The sequence below is a fragment of the Pipistrellus hanaki genome (assembly GCF_964339955.1).
Source record: "Pipistrellus hanaki genome assembly, chromosome: 6".
NCBI classification, from domain to species: Eukaryota; Metazoa; Chordata; class Mammalia; order Chiroptera; family Vespertilionidae; genus Pipistrellus; species Pipistrellus hanaki.
In genome coordinates this window covers 66,792,216-66,818,301 of record NC_140508.1, presented here as the reverse complement: position 1 = coordinate 66,818,301, position 26,086 = coordinate 66,792,216, and the positions used below count along the sequence as shown (strand labels likewise).

General features: G+C 54.9%; 5 protein-coding genes across 6 annotated transcripts; 2 read left to right on the top strand and 3 right to left on the bottom strand.

The window, feature by feature from the left end:
• Positions 1-25: 25 nt before the first annotated feature.
• Positions 26-1,210, bottom strand: SPATA25 (spermatogenesis associated 25). Its single transcript, XM_084888776.1, has 2 exons — positions 1,082-1,210; positions 26-694 (listed from the first exon to the last, which is right to left on the bottom strand). Exons 1-2 carry the CDS (start codon positions 1,134-1,136, stop codon positions 63-65), a joined length of 687 nt encoding a protein of 228 aa, XP_084744902.1. The 5' UTR covers positions 1,137-1,210; the 3' UTR covers positions 26-62.
• A 1,653-nt stretch (positions 1,211-2,863) lies between these two features.
• Positions 2,864-4,766, bottom strand: NEURL2 (neuralized E3 ubiquitin protein ligase 2). Its single transcript, XM_084888745.1, has 2 exons — positions 3,911-4,766; positions 2,864-3,109 (listed from the first exon to the last, which is right to left on the bottom strand). Exons 1-2 carry the CDS (start codon positions 4,650-4,652, stop codon positions 2,994-2,996), a joined length of 858 nt encoding a protein of 285 aa, XP_084744871.1. The 5' UTR covers positions 4,653-4,766; the 3' UTR covers positions 2,864-2,993.
• Positions 4,767-4,949: 183 nt separating this feature from the next.
• Positions 4,950-10,646, top strand: CTSA (cathepsin A). The gene is made up of 15 exons (XM_084888721.1): positions 4,950-5,070; positions 5,245-5,429; positions 5,602-5,713; positions 5,886-5,936; positions 6,030-6,116; positions 6,355-6,510; positions 6,840-6,931; positions 7,269-7,353; positions 7,904-7,995; positions 8,080-8,158; positions 8,242-8,381; positions 8,945-9,020; positions 9,688-9,777; positions 9,943-10,047; positions 10,304-10,646. Exons 1-15 carry the CDS (start codon positions 5,017-5,019, stop codon positions 10,385-10,387), a joined length of 1,488 nt encoding a protein of 495 aa, XP_084744847.1. The 5' UTR covers positions 4,950-5,016; the 3' UTR covers positions 10,388-10,646.
• PLTP (phospholipid transfer protein) lies at positions 10,613-22,143 on the bottom strand. 2 transcript variants are annotated; one of them, XM_084888720.1, is made up of 16 exons: positions 21,845-22,143; positions 21,147-21,257; positions 20,961-21,060; positions 20,215-20,343; positions 19,770-19,925; positions 18,112-18,175; positions 17,969-18,032; positions 17,197-17,288; positions 16,079-16,255; positions 15,930-15,989; positions 13,663-13,827; positions 13,502-13,569; positions 11,808-11,850; positions 11,641-11,704; positions 11,485-11,561; positions 10,613-10,897 (listed from the first exon to the last, which is right to left on the bottom strand). In XM_084888720.1, exons 2-16 carry the CDS (start codon positions 21,244-21,246, stop codon positions 10,763-10,765), a joined length of 1,494 nt encoding a protein of 497 aa, XP_084744846.1. In that variant the 5' UTR covers positions 21,247-21,257; positions 21,845-22,143; the 3' UTR covers positions 10,613-10,762. The 2 variants fall into 2 exon arrangements, with proteins under 2 accessions (XP_084744846.1, XP_084744845.1); XM_084888719.1 differs by having other exon boundaries at positions 21,147-21,370; positions 21,845-22,029.
• LOC311625003 (ubiquitin-conjugating enzyme E2 variant 1) lies at positions 14,877-15,347 on the top strand. Its single transcript, XM_084888771.1, has one exon. It carries the CDS (start codon positions 14,882-14,884, stop codon positions 15,323-15,325), a length of 444 nt encoding a protein of 147 aa, XP_084744897.1. The 5' UTR covers positions 14,877-14,881; the 3' UTR covers positions 15,326-15,347.
• Positions 22,144-26,086: the final 3,943 nt, after the last annotated feature.

Here is a 26,086-nt window from a genome sequence, read left to right as displayed (position 1 = left end):
ACCCTATCCGCCCAAAAACCATACGGAGAAGCCACCCTATGTGTCTGATGCTATTTCATCAGCTACAAGCAGGAGCCAGGAGGCTGGCCCCTCCTGGATCTCACTAGGGGCATGTGCCCAGAGGCTGTGTGGGCATGCACCTGCCCCCACTGCACCCCCTCCACAGCCCCCTCTGGCTCTGGATGGGCCATCATGAAAGCTTGAGCTGCCCGGATTAGGTCCTCTTCCCGCAGGCCTGGGACCGGCACGGTGGGGATGCCGGCAATCATCATGGCCAGGGTAAGGATGCAGATGTCGGGCGGGGAGCCGGCCTCCTTTCCCCCTGCCGCAGAGGGCTTTGGCACAACTCCTGGTGATAGCCCACACAGTAGGAGGGGCCCAGGCCTGCTGGAGCCACCCAGGTGGGGAGCTCTGCTTCTGGAGCAGCCATCCTCCCAGCCCAAGCTCTCCGGCTGCTTCACAGGGGGGAACTTGTGGCAGTATCGGCCGTACTCCTTCTGCCGTAGTGTCTCCCAGCTAGGCCCCCCGGGGCAGCCCCTGGCTTCCGGCACTGCCAGAGTTGGGCCCCAGGCCTGGACACCAGGTACCACCTGCTCAGTTTTCTGGTTCAGTTGGCCTCGTCCACCAGAGGCCACCACCACTGGCTCTACAGGACTATAGGGGCCAAGAGATGAGCCTCTAGAAGCAGTCTCACCTGCAGAGACAGGAATGAGATGGACTATTATTCATTCTTGGTCTCTCCGAGAGGGAGGCCCTGAGGGGCAGGGCATAGGAGCAAAGCACTGGGAACAGGAGCAATGAAGGGCAGCCGAAGAGGGTTATCTAATGGTTGGGAACTAGGTTATGCTAATATCCACACTCCCGTCCCCAGCTCTAAGTGATGGAGAAGTGTTTGTTGAATGAGTGAGTGAGCAAGTGGGTAGCTATTGGCAAGCACTTTGAGAATGGAATTTCTTGGAAAAGAATTGACTTTGAGGGCCAGCCCCAAAAAGCTTAGCAGAAACCTCCACCTCCCCAGAGCCAGGAAGCAAGTTCTCAGGGGAAATTATAGCCATTCCAGTTCCCAGAGCCCCTCTCTCACCTTGGCCGGAAGACAGAAGACCTCGATGGGTTTGTGAGGACATGAAATAGGACATGGCTCCCCCAGAGCGCCTGTTTGTGAGGAAACAGCTGTCTGCCCCCTCCTGCCCTCCCCACCCTTCTAGAATGTCACCTCATAGTCTCTCCCTTCTGTACCTGGAACCTACCTCACAACACTGCCTGTTCATTCTAGAACCTCCATAAGACAATGGTTGAAGGAGCACTAACCAGGGTCTGGGCATTCTAGGTTCTTGCCTTTACCTTGGGCGAGTCTCCCGGACAGTTTTGTTCCTTGAGATCCTCATCTGAACAGCAGGGGCAATGACTGCCCACTACCTCACCAGAAGCTGTGAGAACTAAATGAGACCATTTGTATGGAAGCGAATGATCAGGAATACAAGTAATGGAGTCTGGTGCTTTGTGGCTGTAGTGTGAGAGAAGGAATTCTCTGCATCGATTCATTTCCTGTCTGACCTCTGGCCTTCAGATTCCCACCACCAAGATGAAATAGTTGGTCTAGGGTTGCACATTAGTTTCCCTTGGGAACCTTTAGAAATCCTGATGCCCAGCCGCATCCCAGCCCATTTAAGGCAGAATTCTAGGGCTCAGACCCAGTTATCCGTCTTTTTCAAAATTCCTCAAGTGGTTATATGTGCCAAAGTTGAGACCTCTGTTCTCCACTCTGGCTGTACATTAGAATCTCAAGGGGAAGCTTTTACAGAAACGATGTCTAGGCCCAAACCTCCAGCAAATCTAGGAATCTCTGGAGATGGAGTCTATACACTGATGAGTAGCCAGGCTAGGAACCACTGGTCTAGATGATGTCTAAAGCGCTCTCTCTTGCCCTGGCCAATGTGGCTCAGTGGGTTGGAGCATCATCCTGTACACTAAAAGGTGGCGGGTTTGATTCCCAATCAGAGCACATACCTGGGTTGCGGGTTCAATCCTTGGTCAGGGTGCACACGGGAGGCAACCTATTGAAGTGTGTCTCTCTCAAATGAATTTTTTAAATAAAATATGTTTTCTCTTCCCCTGTTCAGGTAGCTCAGGTGGTTAAAGAATCACCCCTGCCGAAACCGGTTTGGCTCAGTGGTAGAGCGTCAGTCTGCAGACTGAAAGGTCCCGGGTTCGATTCCGGTCAAGGGCACATCCCCGGTGGGGGGTGTGCAAGAGGCAGCTGGTCGATGTTTTTCTCTCATCGATGTTTCTGGCTCTCTATCTCTCTCTCTTCCTCTCTGTAAAAAAAAAAAAAAAAAAAAAAAAATCAATCAAATATATTTAAAAAAAGAATCATCCCTGATACACCAAGTCACTCTGATGCACCAAGGTTGTGGGTTCAGTCCCTAGTTGGGGCACACACAGGAATCAACCAGTGGATAAACAAATAGGTGGAATAACAAATTAATGTTTCTGTCTCTCTCTCCCCCTTCCCCTGTGAAAAATCAATGAATATTTATTTTTAAAATATTTTTATTGATTTTAGAGAGGAAGGGAGGATAGAGAGATAGAAACATCAATGATGAGAGAGAATCATTGATTGCCTGCCTCCTGCACACCTCCTACTGGGGAACAAGCCTGCAACCCAGGCATGTGCCTTTGACTGGAATTGAACCTGGGTCCCTTCAGTCCACAGGCCAACGCTCTATCCGTTGAGCCAAACCGGCTAGGGCTGAATGAATTTTTAAAATAAATAAAAATAAAATGCTGTCTCTTGCGCTGACGTGCTCACCAACCCACAGTCATTCTAAAAGAAGTGCTCCTCACAGGCTGCAGGGGCCAGGAGACCCTCTAATGATCAGCACTGGCTGTATTTATTTCTGGTTCGGGCTGACAGCAGGATGGCCATTCAGACCAGCCACAGCTCTGGGGCCAGGACGCGACCTTGGCCCCTGCTCCAGGGCAGCTGCAGGCCTTCACTCATACTTGCAGAAATCCTTAAGTCCTTTGGGCAGGTGGAGCCCGTCAATGGCCAAACGGTGCACCACACTCCTCTGGATCACCAGGCGGCACAGGGTCTGCAGGGATGGCACTGTGGAAAGAAGATGGTCAGAGGCAACCTGAGCAGGAGGGTAGGTCTAAGGCCGAGTACCAAAAGATCTAGGTCTTGGTCGTCCCCCCACCCCCTTTGTCATTAAGTTGAGCAACTCCCTTCTACTCTCTAGAGCCCTTGTGACTCATGGGGCTGTACCTGTGCTTGAGATAAGCACCTCTTTCACAATTCTTTCACAATGCTGCAGCCCTATTTCTAGTGTAACACTCAGTACCCTCCCTTTCCTCCCCCCCTCGCCCCCCCCCACTTAGCAGCTTCTGGGGGCAGGGATAGTTTCCAATTTAGCTGTGCAACTCTAGCCTCCAGCACAGAGTGGGCTCTGGTTCACTGAATACATAATATGTGATCAGAGGTCCAAATAAAGGATTTACCAGGGCTCTAATGAACCAAATCTCAGGATTAAGAAGCTCTCAATCTGGAGTCTGTGATGTCTTTAAACTGGTATGCCCAAATCCAGGAACATTGTTTTAATAAAAGAGCACACAACTCTCAAAAAGGCCCAGAATCTAAGATCAGTTCGGATTAATACAGAAAATAATATCAAAGCCAGAGGGAACTTGGAAGGCATCCTAATCAGTCACAGCCAAGACGGTAACTGAGGCCCAGAGCTAGGGAACGACTTATCCAAGACCACAAGCAGTGGTATAATACGGGGCCAGATTCCCCGCCTTTTAAATTAATGCTGGACGGACCAAGGCCTTGAGCTGGCTCGGAAGCCTAGCAAGTTCAGGTCCCACCCTGGGCCAGGAGGGGTCGCTATCTAGGAGGTGGGATACCTACAGCCATACTCAAGCTGGACCAGGCGCACGCTCTTAGTGGAGGCAAACACGTCCACCACTGCGTAGAGGGGCTGGGCAGCTGGCAGCCCCCGGGCGCTGGGGCCCATGTCCTCGCCATTGATGACGATGTGCATGTCGGCTGTGCCGTCCGGGCGTGGGCAGAAGAGAACGCCCAGGCGGCTACGGCGCGCGGTCGGAGGCAGCACGTTCAGCTCATAGAGCTGGTCCAGGAGGTGGCTGTAGAGTCCGGGCCGACTGCGGCCCACCAAGCGGTCGCGGGGAATGCGAAACTGCTCAATGCACAGATACGGTTCCACCAGGAGGGCTGGGGGTCGGCAGGGGACCGCCGCCTCTGCAGCCGGGCGGCCCTCCCGGGGCACGCGGTTGTGGTGGCGCGTGATGGCGAAGACCCAGGTGTGGCCGAGGCTGACCAGGTCAGGCAGCGAGAACTCAGGCACCGGCGCCAGACTGGCGGGGTCCAGCGCAGTCAGGCCGAGGCGCAGGTGGCCGCACCAGCCCAGCTCTTTCTCCTCGATCTCGACCAGAAATATCTGGCCCGGGGCCAGCGGCTCGCGACTGAAGCACACGCCGTGAGCGAAGCTCTCCACGCGCGTGGCCCGCGTCCCGGAGGGGTCCACGCGGATGTTGGCGCCGTGCACCCGATGGAAGCGGGTGGGAGAGGGCTCGGGGCGCGCGGGCCCCCAGGGCGCACCCAAGTCCATGGGGTCGGAGACAGCAGCCATCGCCCCGCCATGAGCAAGGCCTGTGGGCGCCGGGGACTATTTTGGGCAGCTGGCTCAGAAGGTGACCGCGGAGGTATGGAAGGTATTCCCCCCTACACTCGCCCCGGAGGCTCTGTCCGGGGGGGGGTCCTAGTGCCGCTTCATTCAGCCATTCCGCCTCAAACTGCCCCGTGGAAGGCTGGGGGGGATCCTGGCCGTCCAAACCCAGTCATCTGATCACGGGCACCCGAGATGTGACCTTGGAGGCCCCCGACCCCGACTGGGCGTGGACCGTCCCCGCCCCCGCCCTTCCCGGGTCAGCATTCCCCGCCGAGCCGCGGGAGGCTGTCACGTGATGCCAGAGCACACGTGACGCGGCGCACACATGACTTCCCGCCGCCCGACAGCTCCGGGAGAACAAGGACGCGGGGGAGCAGAGGTGAGGGGACGCCGAAGGCGGGGAGGGATCCCGGACCCCCCGGCGGCGGCGCGCGGAGCGAGCGGGGGAGGCCGGGCTGCGAGCTGGGGCTGGGGAGCGCCGCCAGCTCTTCCCCGGGGACGGCTGCCCGCAGCCCGGCAGCCAGTAAACAGCCGGCGCCCGCTTCCTCCCCAGATGGTCCGAGCCGCGCCGTCGCCGCTCTTCTTCCCGCTGCTGCTGCTGCTGCTCGGGTCGCCCCGAGGCGAGGCAGCCCCCGATCAAGACGAGATCCAGTGTCTGCCCGGGCTGGCCAAGCAGCCATCTTTCCGCCAGTACTCGGGCTACCTCAAAGGCTCGGGCTCCAAGCATCTCCACTACTGGTCCGCGGCTCTCCCTCCCAGGGCGGGGGGAGGAGGGAGCACAGGGATGCCCCCCTGGGGAGAGGACCTCGGGGTGGGGGTTCTGAAGATTCCTGAGGGAGCCTTAGCTGCAGGGAGGTCTGGAAGAGGCCCCTAAACCTGCACCCACTCAGGCCTGGCCCCTCCCTCCCAGGTTTGTGGAGTCCCAGAAGGATCCCAAGAGCAGCCCTGTGGTGCTCTGGCTCAATGGAGGGCCGGGCTGCAGCTCCCTAGATGGCTTCCTCACCGAGCACGGCCCCTTCCTGGTGAGTGGAAAGCAGCCCTCCTCCATGACCCAGGGATAGGAGAGGAAGGGGACATTCCCAAAGGAAAGGGACTTTGGTTTCTCCCCCCAAAATGTGCCCTTTTTCTGAGCCTTACTTTATCTGTACCATCGGCTTGACATGGTGGCTAATCAGCCATATCTTTCCTCCTCAGATCCAACCAGATGGTGTCACCCTGGAGTACAACCCCTACTCTTGGAACCTGGTAGGGGCAGGGGCGGTGCTGTGGGTCCTGTGGGATGTCTGGGCACTTGGTCGGGTGTGGCGCTCTCTGCAGCTATTTCCTCATCCCCTCTAGATTGCCAACGTGCTGTACCTCGAGTCCCCAGCAGGGGTGGGCTTCTCCTACTCCAAGGACAAGTATTATGCGACCAATGACACTGAGGTGAGCCCTGCACCTGCCGTGTGCCCAGCCTCCCTGGTTTTCTAAGGGTGGCATGATACAGGCAAAGACCATGGCTCTGGAGTCCATTTTTGGCTGTTAAATGCTACCTGCTGTGATCCTGTCACTGTGAAGCCACTTCCTCTTGCACAAACAGGGTGGGTTGGTATATCATTATCTGGAGATCCTTTCCAGCTCAGATACCAAAGGCTCCGGGTCCCCTCCCTCCTGCCATCCCCAGGTTGCGCAGAGTAATTTTGAGGCCCTTCAAGATTTCTTCCGCCTCTTCCCGGAGTACAAGGACAACGAGCTTTTCCTGACGGGAGAGAGCTATGCCGGCATCTACATCCCCACCCTGGCTGTGCTGGTCATGCAGGACCCCAGCATGAACCTTCAGGTGCGGGGCTGCTACAGGGGGGAGGGGGAGAAAGTGGTCATAGCTTCCTGATCGGGGAGGTCAGACAGGTCAACTCCGCCATCCAACCCAGACTCCTTCATCACACCCTCACCTCGACCTGGCCTCTCTGTTCGCGTGCCTCCCGTGACAGGAAACTCACTTGTCAGGCTGCCAGCTCTGTTCTCTATGTTTTGTGGCCTCCCTCACCCACACACCCCCACAAGCCACCCTGGTTTCGGTTTCCATATTGCTGAAGGTCTGGGTGTAAGTCACGGGAAGTTCCTCCTCCCCAGCCTCCCGCTGAACTGGGTGCCCTGACTGTTTCACAGGGGCTGGCCGTAGGCAACGGACTCTCCTCCTATGAACAGAATGACAACTCTCTCGTCTATTTTGCCTACTACCATGGCCTCCTGGGGAACAGGTATGGGAGGGGGGCAGCTGGGCAATCTTCTGGGTGGGACAGGGTCACAAGATCTCAGGTCTGTCCTCCAGGCACACAATATCCTGAGCCCTACCCTGCTCTGTGAGCAGAAGGTGGGGGCTGGGGCTGTTAGGAGGGTGCTAAGAGGCCTAAGACTAGAGATTAGAATTTAAAGGGACCAAGGAGGGCAGGTAGGATGGCCCAGGGGCAGCTAGGTTGGGGACCTACATACACACCCTGTGATATATTTCCTCCTCCCCGGGGGGGTCTGGTCACCATGGGAGGTTGGAAGGAGGAAGTGGGTCTCTAAGCACTTTCACTCTGATCTCCTCTCCAGGCTCTGGTCTTCCCTGCAGACCCACTGCTGCTCTCAAAGCAAGTGTAACTTCTATGACAACAAAGACCCAGAATGTGTGAACAGTGTAAGGTCCTGCCCCCACCGCGTGTCATCCTGGTACCCCCCGTCCTGGGAACGGGACCACATCTCCTCCCGGGGGACTCCCTGCCCCCACCCCTATTGTTGTCCTATCCTGCATGCCTCAGCAATCAGGGTTCTGTGGGACACATGAATACGCATGCCAAACCATCACCACATCCTGTGGTTTTTCTGGGTAAATCCCCTCACCCCTGGGAGAGAAAGGTGTTTTCTGATCTATCACCTGCCCCGTGCCAGGGCACATCATATAATCGTCAGTTTCTCTTTCAAGGGAGATGTATCATTCACATTTTCCAGATAAGGAAACTGAGGCCAAGAACGTTGAAGTCACAGTGCTAGGAAGTAGAAGCACTAGGATTTGAACCCAGGTCTAGCCAATTCCCTCCACTGAGCCTCATTTTCCCTGTGTGTGGGAAAAAAGTAGAGAAAGGGTAATGACAGGGTGAGGTAGGAAAGCGCTAAGTCTTGGGACAAGTTGATGAGTCACGGGGAAGCCAGGTTTTCGTAAAGCATGGTGGCGCGGGGTGCCGTTGCAGCTCCAGGAAGTGTCTCACATCGTGGCCAGCTCTGGTCTCAACATCTACAACCTCTACGCCCCGTGTGCTGGGGGGGTGCCAGGCCATGTGAGGTAAGCGCTGCTTGGGTGCCCATTGGGCCAACCGCAGCCCCCTCTTGAGGCTCAAGCACCTATCCCCCCCGCCTTCTCTTCCAGGTATGAGAAGGATACTGTCGTGGTCCAGGATTTTGGCAACATCTTCACTCGGCTGCCAATGAAGCGAACGTGGCATCAGGTGTGCGAGAGTCTGGGCTTCCTCTGGGGGTCGGGAGAGGCAGGGCAGGAGGTGAAGACCCTGACTCTGTCTGTGCCCCTCAGGCACTGCTGCGTTCTGGGGATAGGGTGCACCTGGACCCCCCCTGCACCAACACCACAGCCACCTCCACCTACCTCAACAACCCTTTCGTGCGGAAGGCCCTCCACATCCCCGAGCAGCTGCCTGGCTGGGACATGTGCAAGTGAGGCTCTGTGGCTGCCAGTGGCTGGGGGTTGGCAGCCTGTGGGGCTTGTGGGCATCAGAAAAGCCCCCCGGAATCTTTGGGCACTCGGGGCAGCAGTGAGTTGTTTTCCAGGGTGTTTAAACCCTACGTTGGTTTTCAGCCAGTTCATCCTTAAATGGCCATGTGTTTGTTAAAATAGTAGACACGCTCCCAACTCCCCTCCCTCACCTCCACTCCAGTGCCATCCCAGCAGCTCGGCTCTCTGTTGACCGGAGTGAAAAGGTGATGAGAGGCAAGCAGGGACCACTTGCCCTTCTGTTCTGTGGTTCTCACACCTACGAGCCTCTATGCTCTACATGCCAGCTGCATCCAGTCATTGAAACCACCAAAGTGTCCCTGTGCACTTCTAAAGGAGAGTGGGCTGAGGACCTCTGAGGTCCAGCCCCACTTAGAGAAGCAGCATGCCGAGGAGGACGAGTCCCAGCTGTCTGCCTCCTAGGCTAGAGCCTGGGGTTAGGAGAGGTCTGATCTGTTGACTCTTTCTTCCCCTCCCTGGTCTTCCCGGGACCGTGCGCCTACAGCTTCCTTGTGAATATACAGTACCGCCGTCTCTACCAAAGCATGAATTCCCAGTACCTGAAGCTGCTTGCCCCACAGGTGAGAAGGGGCAGCACAGCTGGGTACACCAGCAGCCTCAGGGCCTGGAGCAGGGTGGCAAGGCAGAGGAAACTGGAAGCTAAAACTCCAAGAAGTGAAGCACTTGCCCGAGGTCCTGTAGTTGGGCTGGTCAGGATTTGAATCTGGCTTTGGCCCACCCCACGCTGCTCTGGTGTAGGAGGTGGAGGGGTCTGCGTTGGCCAAGAAGCCTTTAGGGTGAGAAGAGCTAGTCAGATGGTGTTACAGATAGGCAAATGGAGGTCCAGGATGGGAGCGGTCTTGTCCAAGGTCACCTAGGAGACACTAGCAGAGCCAGGTTAGGACCAGGTCTGTATGCACAGTGGTTAGAGCATGGGCTGAGGGTCAGATTGCCTGGGTGCGAGTTTCTTTACTAGCCATGTGACCCTAGACAGCTTTCTCACATATCCTGAGACTTGGTTTCCCCAGCTGTAAAATGGGATTAATCATGGCACCCGCCTTCATAGGGAAAGCATTTCATAGAGCACTGGACGCGTGTAGGAAAGCAGTCAGAAAGCACAAGCACGCCCAGGTCCACCCTGTTTAGCTGGGCCCCTTGAATTCCCTGAGCGGGGGTAGGGCTTGAACCAGATAAGGGCGGAGACCTGGGCTTGTCCCAGACTTCCCACTTTCCCCTGCTCCGCTCCAGAAATACCGGATCCTGCTCTACAACGGAGATGTGGACATGGCCTGCAACTTCTTGGGGGATGAGTGGTTTGTGGATTCCCTCAACCAGAAGGTGAGGCAGGGACGGTGGCCCTGGGAGGCTGGTGCAGGGGCAGGGGGGGCACGCCTGGCCGAGGGGCAAACCTGGAGGCGTTCCCGCCCCGGAGGCCTCGAGGCCCCGTGTCTGTGAGCAGGGCTGGCGGGTGGCTGCCGGCTGCTGATCGTTCCTGTGGCGCAGGTGGAGGTACAGCGCCGGCCCTGGTTAGTGAACTACGGGGACAGCGGGGAGCAGATCGCCGGCTTCGTGAAGGAGTTCTCCCACATCGCCTTTCTCACCATCAAGGTGGGGCCTGGGCCTGGCGAGGGCGGGCTGGCTGGGGCAAGAGCGATGGGGCAGGACCCACCTGGTCTTTCCTTCCCATTTCCCTTTATGCTGGGTTCCATCTGGCCCCCCAAGGACAGGGAGGGAGAGTAGGGGATGGAGATTGGAAGGTTTGGGGCCGGAGGGTGGAGGAGGAATCTCATTGGCGGGGGGATCCAATGGGATGAAGGAAGCCCCCAGGGGCAGGGAGGGAATCTTACAAAGCTTTGCTTCTCAGGGCGCTGGACACATGGTCCCCACCGACAAGCCCCTGGCTGCCTTCACCATGTTCTCCCGCTTCCTGAACAAGCAGCCATACTGACGACCACAGGGGCAGCCCCTCCTGCCTCTCCCGCTAGAAGGGAGGGCCTCCTTAATGCAAATTCCCCTGCAGGGCAGTGAGGGACTGAGCACTTTATTCCTGGCGGGCAGGGCCTGGGCCCTCCCTGCTTACACAACGCCCTTCATGCACTGATGCCGCCCCAGGAACACAATAGAGCTGGGCACAGCCCGCCGGGAGGAGGGACGGACTAATTGACCGACTGAGTGTGATTACGAAATTAAATTTGGTACCACTTACACCCTCCTCTTCTCTGTGGCACTGGGGGTTAAAGAGGGTACTGCGAGCTGTGAGGGGGTGGAGGAGGAGATAAGAGGCATTGGTCCTGAATGCAGCTGCCAGGGGCGGGGCTGAGGCTCAGGCAGCTGCTGTGGAGGGAGGTGGGGGACTGGGTGCCCTGGAGTCCACGGTGTTCGCAGGCCGCCGGTTCTTCTCAATCACCTCTCGCAGCCCTTCGGCAAAGTGGAGGTCAGCCCCAATGGTGAGGAAGCCCTGTGCAGCGGGCAGGGGAGGAAGTCCATTCATTCCAGTACTGAGGCCAAGTTTAGAGACACAGAGAGAGCCTTGGCCTTGAGGGGCTTCTCTAGTGGGACAGATGGAACAGCAAAGCAATTATAACTTGCTGTGAAGGGTGCTGAAATAGAGGCTGCAGGAATACAGCCCGTGGGGCTCCAGGAGGGCTTCCCGGAGGAGGTGACCTCTTAGCTAAGACCTGAAAGGTGAGCAGGCATGGGAGCTGGAATCATTCCAAGGTGAGGGCCCAGCCTGTACAAAGGGCTAGAGGGGCCTGATGTAAGATTAAAATGGGAGGGAGCACCCCAGAGGGAGGGTGGGGATAAAAGGGAGAGATCAACCAAAGGACTTACTGCATACATGAGCCTAACCAGTGGTCAAGGACAATAGGGGGATGGGGGGTGGGAATGGGGGGATGAGGACAAATATGTGATACCTTAATCAATAAAGAAATGAAAAAGAAAGTAAAAGTCAGAAAAAACAAAGTGGGAGGGAGCCATTGCTGAGGGAGGAGCTGCTGAGGAAGAGGAAGGCCCTGCCCGCCCTCCCCATCGCGCCCCACTCACCGCGTGGTTTGTCACCACCTCTCGCACAAAGTCCATCCCCTCGGGCAGTGGGATCTGCACCCCACGTCGGAGCCGCTCTGTGGGTGGGACAGCTGGCTCAGTCTGGGCCCACCCAGGTCCCTCGCCTGCCCTCCCACCTCATACCCCGTGCCCTACCATTGAGCAGGGGCATCACCCCAAACTGCAGCATGGTCTTCAGGGGGGCCTGCAGCGGGATCAGCTGGGAGGGAGGTGGGGCGGAGTCAGGGTGGGAGGAGCAGCTGGGCTTACCCTAGCCGCTCACCCTGACCCCAGCCTCCGCCCACCCCCCATTCCCAACTCACTGCCAGCGACTCCAGCGCAGACTGGTTGGAGTAGATTCGGAACCTGTGGGAGAGAGAAATGCCTGGTGGTGTGCCTCCCCTCTTCTAGGCCTCCCAGGCCAGCAGAAGCCCGAGTTTCAGTCTCAGGTGTCCCACCTCTGCACCTTCCCAGGGGGTCCTACCCTGGGGGGTCCTAACCAGTGGTCAAGGACAATAGGGGGATGGGGGGGTGGGAATTGACTCCAGGTGTGTGTTATTTTTTTAATATATTTCTATTGACTTCAAAGAGAGGAAGGGAGGAGAGAGAGCTAGAAATATCAATGATGGCAGAGAATCATCCATCAGCTGCTTTCTGCATGCCCCCTACTGGGAATTGAGCCTGCAACCTGGACATGTGCCCAGACCGGGAATGAACCATGACCTGGCTCATAGGTCGATGGTCATAGGACATCCAGATGTGTCTTCTTGGTGAGCCACTTCTCCTTCTAGGTCTCTTTTTCCCCACATTGGCTGCTGCTTATTTGTCGAGCACTTCCTACATGCCAGACTTCTGCAGATAGCTTGTTTTGTTTATTATTATTATTGTTAATCCTCGCTAGAGGATGTTTTTCCATTGATTTTATTTATTTTTTTTAGAGGGAGAGGGAGAGAGAGCAACATCGATTGGTTGCTTCCTGCATGTGCCCCAACAGGGGCCAGGGATCAGGGGCCAGGGATCAAACCCGAGACCCTTCCATGCATGGTCTTGACACTTGAGCCACTGAGCAACACTGCGAGGGCATGTGCCGCTTATCTTTAACAAAAAGTACAGTCCAGCCCTACCCGGTTTGGCTCAGTGGATAGAGCGTCAGCCTGCAGACTGAAGGGTCTCGGGTTCGAGGGTAAATGTCCAGGTTGCCAGCTCGGTCTTCAATAGGAGGTATGCAGGAGGCAGCTGATCAATGATGTTCTCATTGATATTTCTATCTCCCTCTCCTTTCCTCTCTCAAATCAATAGAAATAAAATAATAAATAAAAAAAGTACAGAGCTTACTCCCTGCCAGACACTAAATGTGTTTAAGAAGTTAAAATCCTGGCCAGGTGGTTCAGTTAGAGCATCATCCCAATATGCCAAAGATGCCGGTTCTACCCCTTCAGGGCACACACCAGAGGTAAGGAATGAATGCATCAATGAGCGGAATAATAAATCAGTGTTTCTCGCCAAAACCAGTTTGGCTCAGTGGATAGAGTGTCAGCCTGCGGACTGAAGGGTCCCAGGTTCGATTCTGGTCAAGGGCATGTACCTTGGTTGCGGGCACATCCCCAGTGAGGGGCGTGCAAGAGGCAGCTGATTGACTCTCTCTCATCAATGTTTCTAACTCTCTATCCTCCCTTCCTCTCTGTAAAAAATCAATAAAATATATATATATATTTTTTTTTAAATCAGCGTTTCTCTCCCCTCTCTAAAATCAATAATTTTTTTTAAAAATTACAAAGCTAAGTTGTGCTGGGTTCCTGCCAAAACCCATGTTCTGAGGTGCTCGGTGTGACTGAGCATGTCACTTAGGGTGAGTTTGGTCCACTCTCAGCCAGCACTCTGTGAAGAGACCACAGCTCCTCGGTGGCTCGTTGGAAAGACGGAACTTTAGCGCCCGTTCTGTAGGCACGTGTGATTGTCCCTAAGACACTGAGGCCCAGCGGCTAAGGGCTCGGGGATTCCCAGACGCCTCTCATACTTGCGCAAGTCGAGGTGCACGCGCAGCGCGTTCCCCCGGAGGGCCATCTTGGCGCTGAGGCGGGCGTCCTGCGGGAACGTGGGGAGGGGCCGGTGTTACTGACCAGGCAGGTCCCCAGCCCGCTCGCTCCAGCCCTCACAGCCCTCACTCTGGTGCCCCACCATGATCATGCTGGACAGCTGGACCTCCGGCAGGTTGGGTGGGACCAGGGTGATGGAGACACTGGCCGTGACAGAGATGGTGGTGCCCGAGGGCTTGATGGTGCAGTGCGGTGGTGCCAGGACACGCAGCTCCAGCTTCAGCGGGGAGTCCAGCACTGCAGGGGTCTGCGGGCGGAGCAGGGAGGGTCAACCCCGGGTCTGTTCCCAGGTGAGCCCCGGGAGGACGGGGGCTCGAGGTCTGCCCTCTGAGAGCCCCGAGGACAAATACGGAAAAGGTGAAGCTTCCCAGCCTGCAGAATTGTGTCCAGCCTCTGTGCCTCTGCTCACACCAATGTCTTATTCTAAGGAGGTCCCTTCCTTCTCTCTGCTCTGTTCTCCAGTGTTCATGACCCATCGCCCATCCACACTCCTCGGAGACAGTCTGCTTTCCACGTCCCAGTCCCCTGCCCTGGCTCCTTTCTCAAACTGCTGTGCTGTTGCTTTAGGGCGCAGTGTGGAGAGCTGCTGGGTTTCCACATGGATCAAGTGCTTACTCTTAACCAGACATTTCATTTAACCTCACCACAACCACGTGAGACAGGTATTCTTTTTGGAGGTGGGAAATTAGGGCACAGAGAGGTTAAGTAATTTGTTAGAGGTTATGTAGTTACTCATTGCAGAACTGGGATGCCAACCCAGGCAGTCGGCAATAGAGTCCATGCTCTGAACGGCTCTTGGCCGAACATTTGATGATGTGATGATAGCAATAACAACAGCAGCTAGCTGGAACCGTTTGGCTCAATGGATAGAGAGTCGGTCCGCGGACTGAAAGGTCCCGGGTTCGATTCCGATCAAGGGCATGTACCTTGGTTTCGGGCACATTCCCCAGTGGGGGGTTTGCAAGAGGCAGCTGATCGATGATTCTCTCTCATCAATGTTTCTAACTCTCTATCCCTCTCTCTTCCTCTCTGTAAAAAATCAATAAATTAAAAAAAAAAAAAAAGCAGCTAGTGTTCAGCGAGCACTTACTCTGTTCCAGGTGCTAGTACACTTGTTTGTGGGTATTAAGTCATTTAATCCTCATGACAACACTACGAGGTTGTACGTGTAGTGAATGCCAGTATGACCAGGAATCACCGATTCATAATCCAGGTTCATATATCGGCTCCATCGTTTACAAAACTGAACCAAGGACACCGAAATACTCCTTGTTAAATTTTAAACTCCCGAGCGACGCAAGATGGCAGCCACCACTGGCTCAGGAGTAAAAGTCCCTCGCAATTTTCGACTGTTGGAAGAACTCGAAGAAGGCCAGAAAGGAGTAGGAGATGGCACAGTTAGCTGGGGTCTAGAAGATGACGAAGACATGACACTTACAAGATGGACAGGGATGATAATTGGGCCTCCAAGAACAATTTATGAAAACCGAATATACAGCCTTAAAATAGAATGTGGTCCTAAATACCCAGAAGCACCCCCCTTTGTAAGATTTGTAACAAAAATTAATATGAATGGAGTTAATAGTTCTAATGGAGTGGTGGACCCAAGAGCCATATCAGTGCTAGCGAAATGGCAGAATTCATATAGTATCAAAGTTGTCCTGCAGGAGCTTCGGCGCCTAATGATGTCTAAAGAAAACATGAAACTCCCCCAGCCACCTGAAGGACAGTGTTACAGCAACTAATTAAAAAGAAACCACAGGCCCACCCCTCAAAAAAAAAAAAAAAAAAAAAATTTAAACTCCCTGCCCTGGCTTGTTTGGCTCAGCGGTTACAGCATCAACCTACAGATGAAAGGGTCGTGGGTTCGATCCCCAACCAAGGGCATGTACCTCGGGTTCCTTGGTTGCAGGTCGTCCCTGGCCCGTTGGGGCATGTGAGGGAGGCAACCAATGTGTCTCTCTCACGTTAGAGTCCATGTTTCTCTCCCCCTACTTTCCCTCTCTAAAAAAAGTCAATGGAAAAAAAATGTTCTCTGGTGAGGATATCCCCTTTAAGCAAAGGAAAATGAGCAAAAAGAATAACATCAGTCATTAAAGCCCCTACACTTCCTCGCAGAGCTTGTGTTCTCATCACGGCTTCATGAAGGACAGACGGAGCAGGAACTAGTGAGCCGCCTGCACAGACTTAGCCTCAGGCCCAGCCAGGTGAGGAGACGTGGCCAGAGGCCAGGACTTCTGTCTCCTCCATGGCTGCCACTGGGGGCCTCCACCTGCACACCTCACTGGTCCCCTGCGGGTGGTGTGCCCACCCACCCTGGCCACCTCCCTCCGCCCCCCCAGCACTCACCTGCAGGAAAATGCTCCCGAAGTAGGAGGCCCTCAGCAGCATGTCCAGGTCCTTGGGCACCTGGTCAGGGGAATTGGGGGTGAGGCAGGGTCATCAGGAGCTCCATCACCATCACCTCTTGCTCATCCCACACATGGGCCCTGGCATACCTTGTCCCCCACCAGCGACAGCCGCAGGGCCCCCGCCTGGAAGTAGCTGTCCAAAGCCGAGTCAAAGAAAAATTCAGAGAAGGCCACGTACACCATCCGCTCCTCGTCCTGCAGCTGGGGCTCCACTGCCTGGTTAGGCAGGCTGCAGTTCCCCTGGGCCAGGGGATAGAAGGCCCCCTGGAGGGGGGTCAGGGTCAGGACCAAGGCAAACGGGTCCCGCACACGATGTCTCCAGGCCCAGTGCTAGGCACTGTGAGGAGTGGTAGGGAGTTGGACCACGTTGTCCTTGGGGAACCCATAAGGACATTTCTTAAAAGGCCATGGGCCTGGCCAGAGTGGCTCAGTGGTTGTGCACTGACCCAGGAACCAGGAGGTCATGGTTCGATTCCCAGTCAGGGCACATGCCCGGGTTGCAGGCTTGGTCCCGGTAGAAGGCATGCCAATCAATGTTTCTCATCGATGTTTCTATCACTTTATCCCTTTTTCTCTAAAAATCAATCTAAACAGCCTGGTTGGCGTTGCTCAGTGGTTGAGTGTCGACCTATGAACCAAGAAGGCAGGGTTTGATACCCGGCCAGGGCACATGCCCAGGGTTGTGGTAAAGCCACTTGCTTGGGGTCACGCAGCTAGTAAGTGGCAGAGCTAGTATCTGAGCTTCAGGCATTCCAGCTCTGGAGTCTGTGCCCTGAAACTGCTGCCCCCATTAGGAGCAAAGGTGCTATGACATCACCTCTGAGCAAGTCTCCACATTTCTAAAGGGGTACTTGACTCACGGGATTATGAGGGTGAAATGAGATTATGTGCACAGAGTTTTATGCTCAACTCCTTCAAGGGACATGGGGAAAATCAGCGCTTGAGCAAAGGCCCTGAGGTAGGAATCGAGGGATATATTTGAGAAAGAAGAACAGGGTGAAGTTAGAAAGCGGGGGGAGGGCAGACAAGAGTAACAAGGCCCCAATGCTACACCCGGGAGATGGAGCTAATGCCGTAGGCAGTGGGAGCAGCAGCATTCCCGGCAATGGAGTGGCATCATCAGAGCTGTGCTTTAGGAAGATGAAACTAGCAACCTTGGGGAGGAGAAGGGAATTGGTGACAGACGCACCAGCCGGGCAGCTCACCCGGAAGTCCATGTCCATGTTGTTGGTGGAGACCACAGGGTCCTTCAGGAGGGAGTAGTCAATGCCAACGAGATGGTCCACAGAGCTTCGTACTGTGGGGAAGAGCTCAAGTTACTCCAAGCTGCGTGAGGCAAGGTGCTTAAGCTGTCTGCGCCTCAGTTTCTCATCCATAAAATACTTCCCTCGCAGGGTTGTTACGAGGATCAAACTAGTTTTGTGTGGAAAGCACTTAGTGCCTGATGTGCATAAGTGCTCAATAATGGCAGCTGTTACTATTTTTACTACTACTACTACTACTACTACCACAGGGGTTTCATCAAATCTCTAAACAAGGTGGTAAGGGATTCCTTTCCCTCATGGTTTCCCCGGCTGCTTTGCTGACCATCCCCACAGCTGACAGGTCACAGCTTCGGAAAAGAGAATTCACGTTAATTAAGCATCTATTAAGTGCCAGGTGATGAACACAAGTAAGATCCCAGTGATCAGCAAGCATATACCGAGGACCTTGACAACCAGCCCCTCAGTTAATCCTCAGCAGCCCCAGAGGGAGGCCTCACCAGCAAAATGAGGAAACCGAGGCCCGGAGAAACGTGCATACTTAACCTTGGGTCATGCAGTGAGTCAGCAGAGGCCACGTACCGCCCCAGCTGGGGCTCCATGTCCTCTGAAGCACTGAAAGCCAGCTGTGGACCCAGCCTCCTCCTCACCCCCACTCCAGCCCCAGGCCTGACCCAGAGCCCTCCGACCCCCTCTCCCGCCAGCACCAGCTCACCAGGCACAGTGTCCAGAAGGGAGTTGAGCAGCACCGTCCCTGCATGGTAGATCACTGGGCAGATCTGAGAGGTGGTCAGCAGAGTCAGGGTCTTTGAAAGAAAGGTCACCCCCACCGTTCCCCAGACCTGCCACTGCCCACACCTGCTGGTTGAGGAGGAAGTGCATCCCTGAGGTGATGAAAGTGGAGAGGACTTCATACACCATCCTGTGAGGAGAGAGTAGAATGGTGAGTCCAGTCTTGCCCCTGTCCCAATCTAGGTCCAGGAGAAGTCACTGGTCAGGGAGATGGAGGCAGGGGGTTGGACACATCAACTTTGACCTGAATTACAATCACTTCAATAGAGGTTTTCCATGACTCGTGCCCCAATCCCCTCATTCTTATTCTCATGACCTCTCCTACACCAGCCTCCCACAGGCCAAGTGAAGCCAGCCAGTTCCTCAAACTGTACATCTCCACCTCCATGTGGTTACCCACGCCCTCCCTGCCTCCATGCTCCCATTCCATAGTTCCCAGTCTGGGCTCAGATGCTTCCTCTTTTAGGCAGTCTCCCAGACTGCCCTCTGAACCCCAAGAGCACGTAGTCCCTCTCAAGGCCCCAATGACAAATGCATTTTTCCCCTCCAACTAGCCTCCGAGCTCTTTTCTGAAGCCTTGGGGACTGGCATACACCTTGTTCAAGAAGTGAAAAATGGACAGTGTACTTATACTAGATGACAAATCTTCCTGACCCTCTTCCTGACCCTCTTCCAGAACCAGCAAAAAGTCCCTTCTCAGCCCCAAACCTGAGCCCATGTTATTATTTTTGTTATAACTAGTAAGAGCCAACAAATACTGAGAACCCAATTCATGTCCAATTGTGACACTTATCCTCACCATTAAGTGGCTAGCCACTTATTATTATACTAGAGGCCCAGTGCATGAAATTCGTGCATGGGAAGGTTCCTAGTGGCTGCTGGCTGCTGGCCAGGTCCTCCCTTCGTTCCACACTGCCCTCTGGTGGTCAGTGGATGTCATAGTGCATGTCATAGTGAGCAATCAAACTCCTGAGGGGACACTTAGCACATTAGGCTTTTATATATATAGACTAGAGAGCCGGTGCATGAAATTCATGTGATTAACAGCCCCACAGAGGGAGGCCCTGCCTACTGCCACTGGCCAGGTAGCCTGGGTCTCCCTCTTTTGGGTGATTGTGGAGCCCCCGAGCCAGTGGCCTAGGCTTCCCTCTGTGGACAATCATGGGGTGATGGTGGGGCCCCCCAACCAATCACATCACACCCAACTTGGCAGCGGCAGTCAGTACTGGGTCGCCACGGTGCCCACAACCCAGGAGGGACCGAGAGGTCAGCAGTTCAGCCTGCTTGCCAGTCCCCGCCCACCCGAGCCTGCTGTGTGTACGCAGCCTGATGATCAGTTGTCCGTTCAGTCATTTTGGACGTTATGGACCCTGGCTCTTTATACACTGAGTGGCCAGATTATTGTGCGTTCAGAGATCATAGTAACCTGGCCACTGAGTGTATATTAGGATGCCAGGTGCTGTTCTAAATAGTTTTACACATATTAACACAAACATGCCTCACAACATCTTATAAAATAGGTTCGATTATCATCCTCATGTTACCAATGAGGAAACTGAGGCACCAAGCTTTAGGGACTTGCCAAGGTCACACAGCCAGGGCATGATGGCGCTGAGATTTGGACCCAGTTGGTCTGACTCCCAAGCCTATGCACTTTGCATTGCGCCAGGTGGATGGACCGTGGGGTCCAAAATGGGTGCACTGGGGTTGGGAGTGGGGCTTACCTGAAAGTCCCCCCGAAGGCTGCATACAACTTGGAGACAGAGGCCTGGCAGGAGACGTTGGCCACTTTGATTCGGCCAGTGGCGTCTCGGGAGAGCTGCAGAGCCGTGCGGATGGATATGCCCTGGGCAGAGGCATTGATATAGCCCCCATCGTAGCTGCCGGGAGGGGGGACATGGTTAACGTTCCCCCAATCTTGGAGTCAACAAAGCCCTCACTGCCTGCTCCCACACCCCCATACATCCTGATACCTCTTAATAAGGCTTCACTTTTGCACAGTTTACCAGACATTCTGCCAAACCTAATCAATCCCTAGGAAAGGGATATGACTCCCTATTGTACAGATAAAGAAATGGAGACTCAGAAAGGCTAAGGGATTGCCCACAACCTCACACCCCCAGCCCTCCGGATCCACGTGCCACTCCCCTGAGGGCGCCAGGTCCTCACATGAACCAGTAGAGAAACTGCCTCCGAAAGCGCAGCCCCAGGGAAGAGTTGCTGGTTTGGAGCACCAGCTCCTGCTCTGGCTGGAAGTGGAGCTCAGAGGATGTCAGCTGCAGCTCCGTGACCGTCACCCTGCAGGAGGCCTCAGGGTCACATTCAAGGCCAAGAGGGGATCCCGCCCAACCACGGGGAATTCAGCCCCTCCGCTTCCAGTCCAGGCGTGGGGAAACTGGGAGGGGTGGAATGGGTTATCTCATTGCCCCTCAAGTGCCCGCCCTGGACTTGGGTGGCTCAACTTGGGCTAGGATAGCTTTCAAAGATGGGCTTCTCCTGACTCAGATGTTAAAAGCTTCATCTCTTCTCTTGGAAGCCTTGTTGCTTGTACTCTCTTCCCTCCCACACCCTGGATTTTTGTCTCCATCATCTAAGATCCGAGCCACCTGTCGCCATCACCCTAAACTACAGGCCTTCCTCTGCTCTCGGGACCTCTCCCATTAGCTCCACCCGGTGCCCTAGACCCCACTCTCGTCCACTGGCGAGTTTCCTCTCCTCTGGTGCTCTGTGACCACGCCTCCGTTCCACCTAGCTGTTTTCAGTCCCGCCTACATCTCCTAGGCCACGCCCATCCGCTCGATCCCACCAATGGTGGCAGGCTTCACCTTCACCGGCTGGGCCCATCCTATTAGGCACCGCCTCATCCACTTGGCCCCGCCCCCAGGTGGAAGCCCCGCCCCGGGGTCCCTGCTCACTCGGAGATGTTGTAGTAGAAGCGGCCCTCGCGGCCTCCCAGGTCCGGGATGGTGATAGTCTCCAGCTCTTGCTCCAGAAAGCGCAGCCCCTCCTGCTTCACTGAGGCCGAAGCGAGACCTCAGCGCCTGCGCCCACCCTCGGGGTGACCCCACGCCCACCCGCCCCCGCCCACCCCCACGCCTTACCCAGCTCCAGCGCCTTGGAGGTGATGCGGATCTTGCAGCCGGGGATCTCGGCCTGAGCTCCCGCCAGCAGGGCTAGGAGGAGGGCAGCGAGGTGGGCCATGGCGAGCGGGCCTTGGGGCGAGGTGGGGTCACGGGAGTCACCGGGTCACTAAACTCCCCTCGGATGTCCAACCAGGAGGCGGGGCTGGTCCGGATATCACCCTCGAGATAGCTCTTCGGGAAACCTGGACCAGTAACGGTGCCTCCATTGGACAGATGCAGAAAGTGAGGCTCGGAGAGGCGTAGCGGCTGGCGCTCCGGCTTCCAGGAGATGTGGGGCACCAGGGAGGGGGAGGGGGCATCCTTGGCTCCCAAGTGCAACCGCCCCGAGACGAATTTGGACCTTCCGGGGAGCAATCCGGCGTCTCCCCAACAACCTCTCCTTTTCTTTAGCGGAGGGCGGGCCCGGCCAGCACGCTACCATGGGAACGGCTGCACGCGCATTCTTGGGGGGCAGCTTGCGGTCTCCAAGGCCCGGAGCCTGGGGGGGCCGGGGGCGCGGGGCGGAAGGGTCTGCCAGCTCCCCTGGGTCCTAAATCCCCACCACCCGCAATTTGCCTGGTGCCCCCCATCTCAGCGCCCTCCTTCGTGGGGTCTCCTCCGTAGACCGCGCTGCTCGGCGAAGGTCTGGGGGAGGATGGGGACGCACCCCAACTCACTGCCGTGGAGCTGGGAAGGGAGGGTCGGCGCGGTCACGGGGGCGGCGGCGCTGGAGGTCCGGGCGGCGGGGTCCGGGCGGCGGGGTCCGAGCTGCGGGGTCCGGGTTGCGGGTCCGGGTGGCGGGGTCCGGGCGGCGGGGTCTGGCGGGCCGCGGGTCCCGGCGCCTTTATAAAGCCCGGCCTCCCCGACCCCCCTCCTCTTCCCGCTCCCGCCTCCTCCCTCGTGGGCTGGGAGGGGATGGGGCGGGACGCTGGCAGCCCGGAGAGAGGAGAGAGCTGTACAGAGCCCCGTGACAAGCCCGGCCTCTGTCAGGGCAAGTGGGCGACCCACGCTGGGCGGAGGGAGGGAAGTGCAGGGGCCCCGCACCAGCAACCCCTGCTTCGCTGGGATCTTGGTTCAGATTCCAATTGGCGCTCTCTTCCTGCACGGTTCTGGGCAAGTCAACCCGCGGGTCAGTCAGTTCCCTCGTGTAGCAAAATGTGTGTGATAAAAGGAGCTGCCTCGTGGGCCTTCAGTGAGCCCAGGGCGAGCCAGAAAGTCAATGCCAAAGGCACGTTTGTTCCTTCCCTTCCACCCACCAGCCGCTCCTTGCCAGGCTTCACTACGAGACCCCCAGCTGCCTCTCCGCAAGGGCCCTGGAACCTCTCCCAGGGGGTCCAAGCAAGTCCACACAGGCTGCCGGACTCACCCCACAAGGAGGTTTGGCATTAGCCCGGGAACTGTGAGTGTTTGTGTGTGAACCCTTGGAGCTAGGCTCTCTGAACAGTAACCCCCGCCCCCATCTCCCTCCGAGGATCTACTGCCTACAGTGCCCGCAGCTCCCAGGACAGCGCAGAGTGGGTGCTTGCTGCCTTGTGGTTGTCAAACTGATCAAAGAGGAGAGGAGGAGCAATAACGACTGACGTCCATTGAATACGCATTGAGCGACAAGCGCTGGTGCCCAACTTGTCCTGATTTGCTCAGGATTTTCCTGGCTTTGAAACGGAATGCCTCAGGAGCCTTTGAGATCTGGCTTCCCAGATGCCATCAGCGTGGCTTAAATAAACTCTAACAAAAATTCTCCGAGAGAAAAGAAAGAAACAGAATGTCTCCCTTCCTGGGAACCCTCCAGTACCAGGCGAACCAGGACGGGTGGTCTCCCCAGATCACATGAACTAAGTTAGCTTCGGAATCTGTGAGGTGGGCACTGTTGTTGGCCCTCCTCAGGCAGCTAAAGGAAAAGGCCACCCCGTGGCCTCTGGTGGGGAGCCCATGAACTGACTGCTCATGGGAAGGTGGCACGTGGGTGGTCACAACCCAGTAGCTCAAAGCTGAGACTCTTGTGTCTGACAGACCAAGGTTCAAATCCTTGGCTATACATTCTTAGTGCCAATTCTCGGACCCCTCACTTAGGCAGCTCTGAGCCTCAATGTCCTCATCCTAAAAAAGAACCGATAAGCTTATTGCAAGAACATACTAAGTGGGCACAGTGCACGTGCTGGGCATGACACATGGCACGCCACTAGCACCAAGTAAATGCTAGCTGTTATGACTAGGGGCACAAACAGCAAGCAAGCAAGGCAGGAAGGGTGTAAGAGAACAAGGATTCCAGAGGAGGAAGTGCTGAGAAGTACGTTTGAACTCTAGTAACCCTCGCTCTTCCTGGAGGAAACCTGGTGGATGTTAGTTTCTTTTCTCTCATTAACTGCAATGCAAGCTCTGCCTTTGTGTCATTGTTGTCTGTATGAGATCTTATCCCTTGCAATTGATCGTTCCCCCTTTGGTCCCAGTGGGCTATGAATGTAGCTATGCAGCCTTGTACTAATGGTTTAACCTCTTCGGGCCTGTTTCCTCATCTGGCTTGCTTGAGAGCATTAAATGAGTTAATGCATTTAAAGGGCTTAATAAGCCCCTACCATTGAGTAAGGGCTCAAAAAAAAAAAAAAAAAAAAAAAGTTAGCTACAGCCCAGCCAGTGTGGCTCAATGGTTGAGTGTTGACCCATGAACCAGAATGTCACAGTTCAATTCTGGTCAGGGCACATGCCTGGGTTTAGGGCTCAGTCTCCAGGGTGGGGAGTGCAGGGGCAGCCAATCAATGATCCTTTCTCATCCTTGATGTTTCTATCCCTCTCTCTCACTCCCTTCCTCTCTCTGAAATCAATAAAAAATAATCTACCCAGTGGCTTTCCATCACACTTGGAATAAACTCCTGCTTCCTTGCCCTGATTCCCTGGCCTGTGATAGGGCCTACCCCGTGTCACCTGCACCACAATAGCCCTTTTTCTTTTTTTAAAAAAAAAAATCTTTTATTTTATTTTGTTGATTTTTTACAGAGAGGAAGAGAGGGGGATAGAGAGTTAGAAACACCTTTGAGAGAGAATCATTGATCAACTGCCTCTTGCACACACCCCTACTGGGGATGTGCCCGCAACCAAGGTACATGCCCTTGACCGGAATCAAACCTGGGACCTTTCAGTCCGCAGGCCGATGCTCTATCGACTGAACCAAACCGGTTTCTGCCTATAGCCCTTTTCATTCTGCTCCAGCCACTCTGCCCTTTTTTGTTCCTTTAACCTGCCATTTGAGTTTCCTTGCGCACAGCCTTTGCACTTGCTGTTCCTGCTGCTTGGAATGCTGTTCCACCTAATCACCCCACAGCCGGCTCCTCGTCCTTTGAGTCTCACTTCTTCAGAGAGGTCCTCCCTGCCTGCCTAGCAGTTACTCTCAATCACCTCAGCCTGGATTATTTTCTTGGTAGATCTTGTTACGATTTAATATTGGTTTATTAAGTTACTGGCTAATGGAGACATTGTCCCTGGAGAGCTAGGATCCGAGTCTCCATTTCTTCCCCGTGTCTAGAACAGGGCCTGGCACAGAGCCGGGGCGAAGTATTTTCTGAGTGGCTGAGCTGGTGTGGAGCCCTCAGAGGTCCCTGGGAGCAGGTGAACCCTACAGAAGCCTGGGATTCTTTTCAACCCCTGCACCATGCCAGTCTCAGGCCAGCTGACTCCAAACACAGCCCTGGCCTGGGCTGGGGGACAGCAAGGGACAGTCACTGGCCTTGATTCCAGGAACTTGCCTACTCCATCCGCCTCTCTCCCTTATTTGGGTTCCTCCTTCCTCCCAAAGCTTGGCCTGAGGATGGGGAGATCGGACTCCCCAAATCCCTTTGCACTTTCACTTCTGGCTTTGGAGAGGGGAGGGGAGACTTCCCTCAAAGGGACAAGAAGAAAGCCTTTGTGTGCAGCCAGCACAGGGGTGTTGCAAACACAGGAACAACCAACAACGGGATACAAAGCAATGAGGGGTTTGGGAACCAGACGGACCTGGTTCAAGTCCTTCTTGCTTCTGTCACTTTCTAGAACAGAGGTCAGCAAGCTCTCCTGGTAAAGGGCCAGACAGAATATTTTAGATTTTGCCGGCCCTACAGTCTCTGTCACAGCTGTTCTGCCATGGTAGCGTGGAAGCAGCTCTAAACAATATTTAAGCGAACACCCTGTTCTCTGGATTCGGCCAATGGGCTGTCGTTTGCCACCCTTGGATGTAAATTAAAAAGCAAATTTTTTTTTTCTTTTTAACAAAAAATATTTTACTAAAACATAAAATTTACACAAGTCTCCAGACAAGCCATATAAAACGGTCACAAGCTTTCCTGGCAGGGAGAGCTCCACATTGACGGTAAGTCACAGTGATAGTTTGGGCCCTGGTGTTTCTTTAATGTTCCCATTTTGGTTCACACAATCACACGTGTCCATCTACACGTCTAAATAAAGGGAGACTTGGTTGGAGCTGTTGTAAAGAACTGGTTAGCTGCTTTTAACTAGTGTAATCAGATCACCAAAAACGGGGACAGGAGCTCTTAAAAGTAAAATCAAACTACTTCCTCCCTCAAAACAACAATAAAATAAATAAAAACAGCCCCGCCAGGTGTAGCTCAGCCGGTGAGTGTCAACCCAGGAACCAAGAGGTCACTGGTTCGATTCCCCGTTAGGGCATATGCCCAGGTTGTGGGCTCAATTTCCAGTAGGGAGCGTGCAGGAGGCAGCCAATCAATGATTCTCTCTCATCAATGATGTTTCTACCTCTCTCTCCCTCTCTCTTCCTCTCTAAAATCAATAAAAAATATATAAAAACTGTTAAAAAGTGAAATAAAGTAAAAGGAAAATACTTAAAAAGAAAAAGAAAAAAAAAAAAAAAACACCCACACCCCTGCAGCTAACCCTGACAACTGCCTTCATTCATGGTGCTTTATACTTAAACC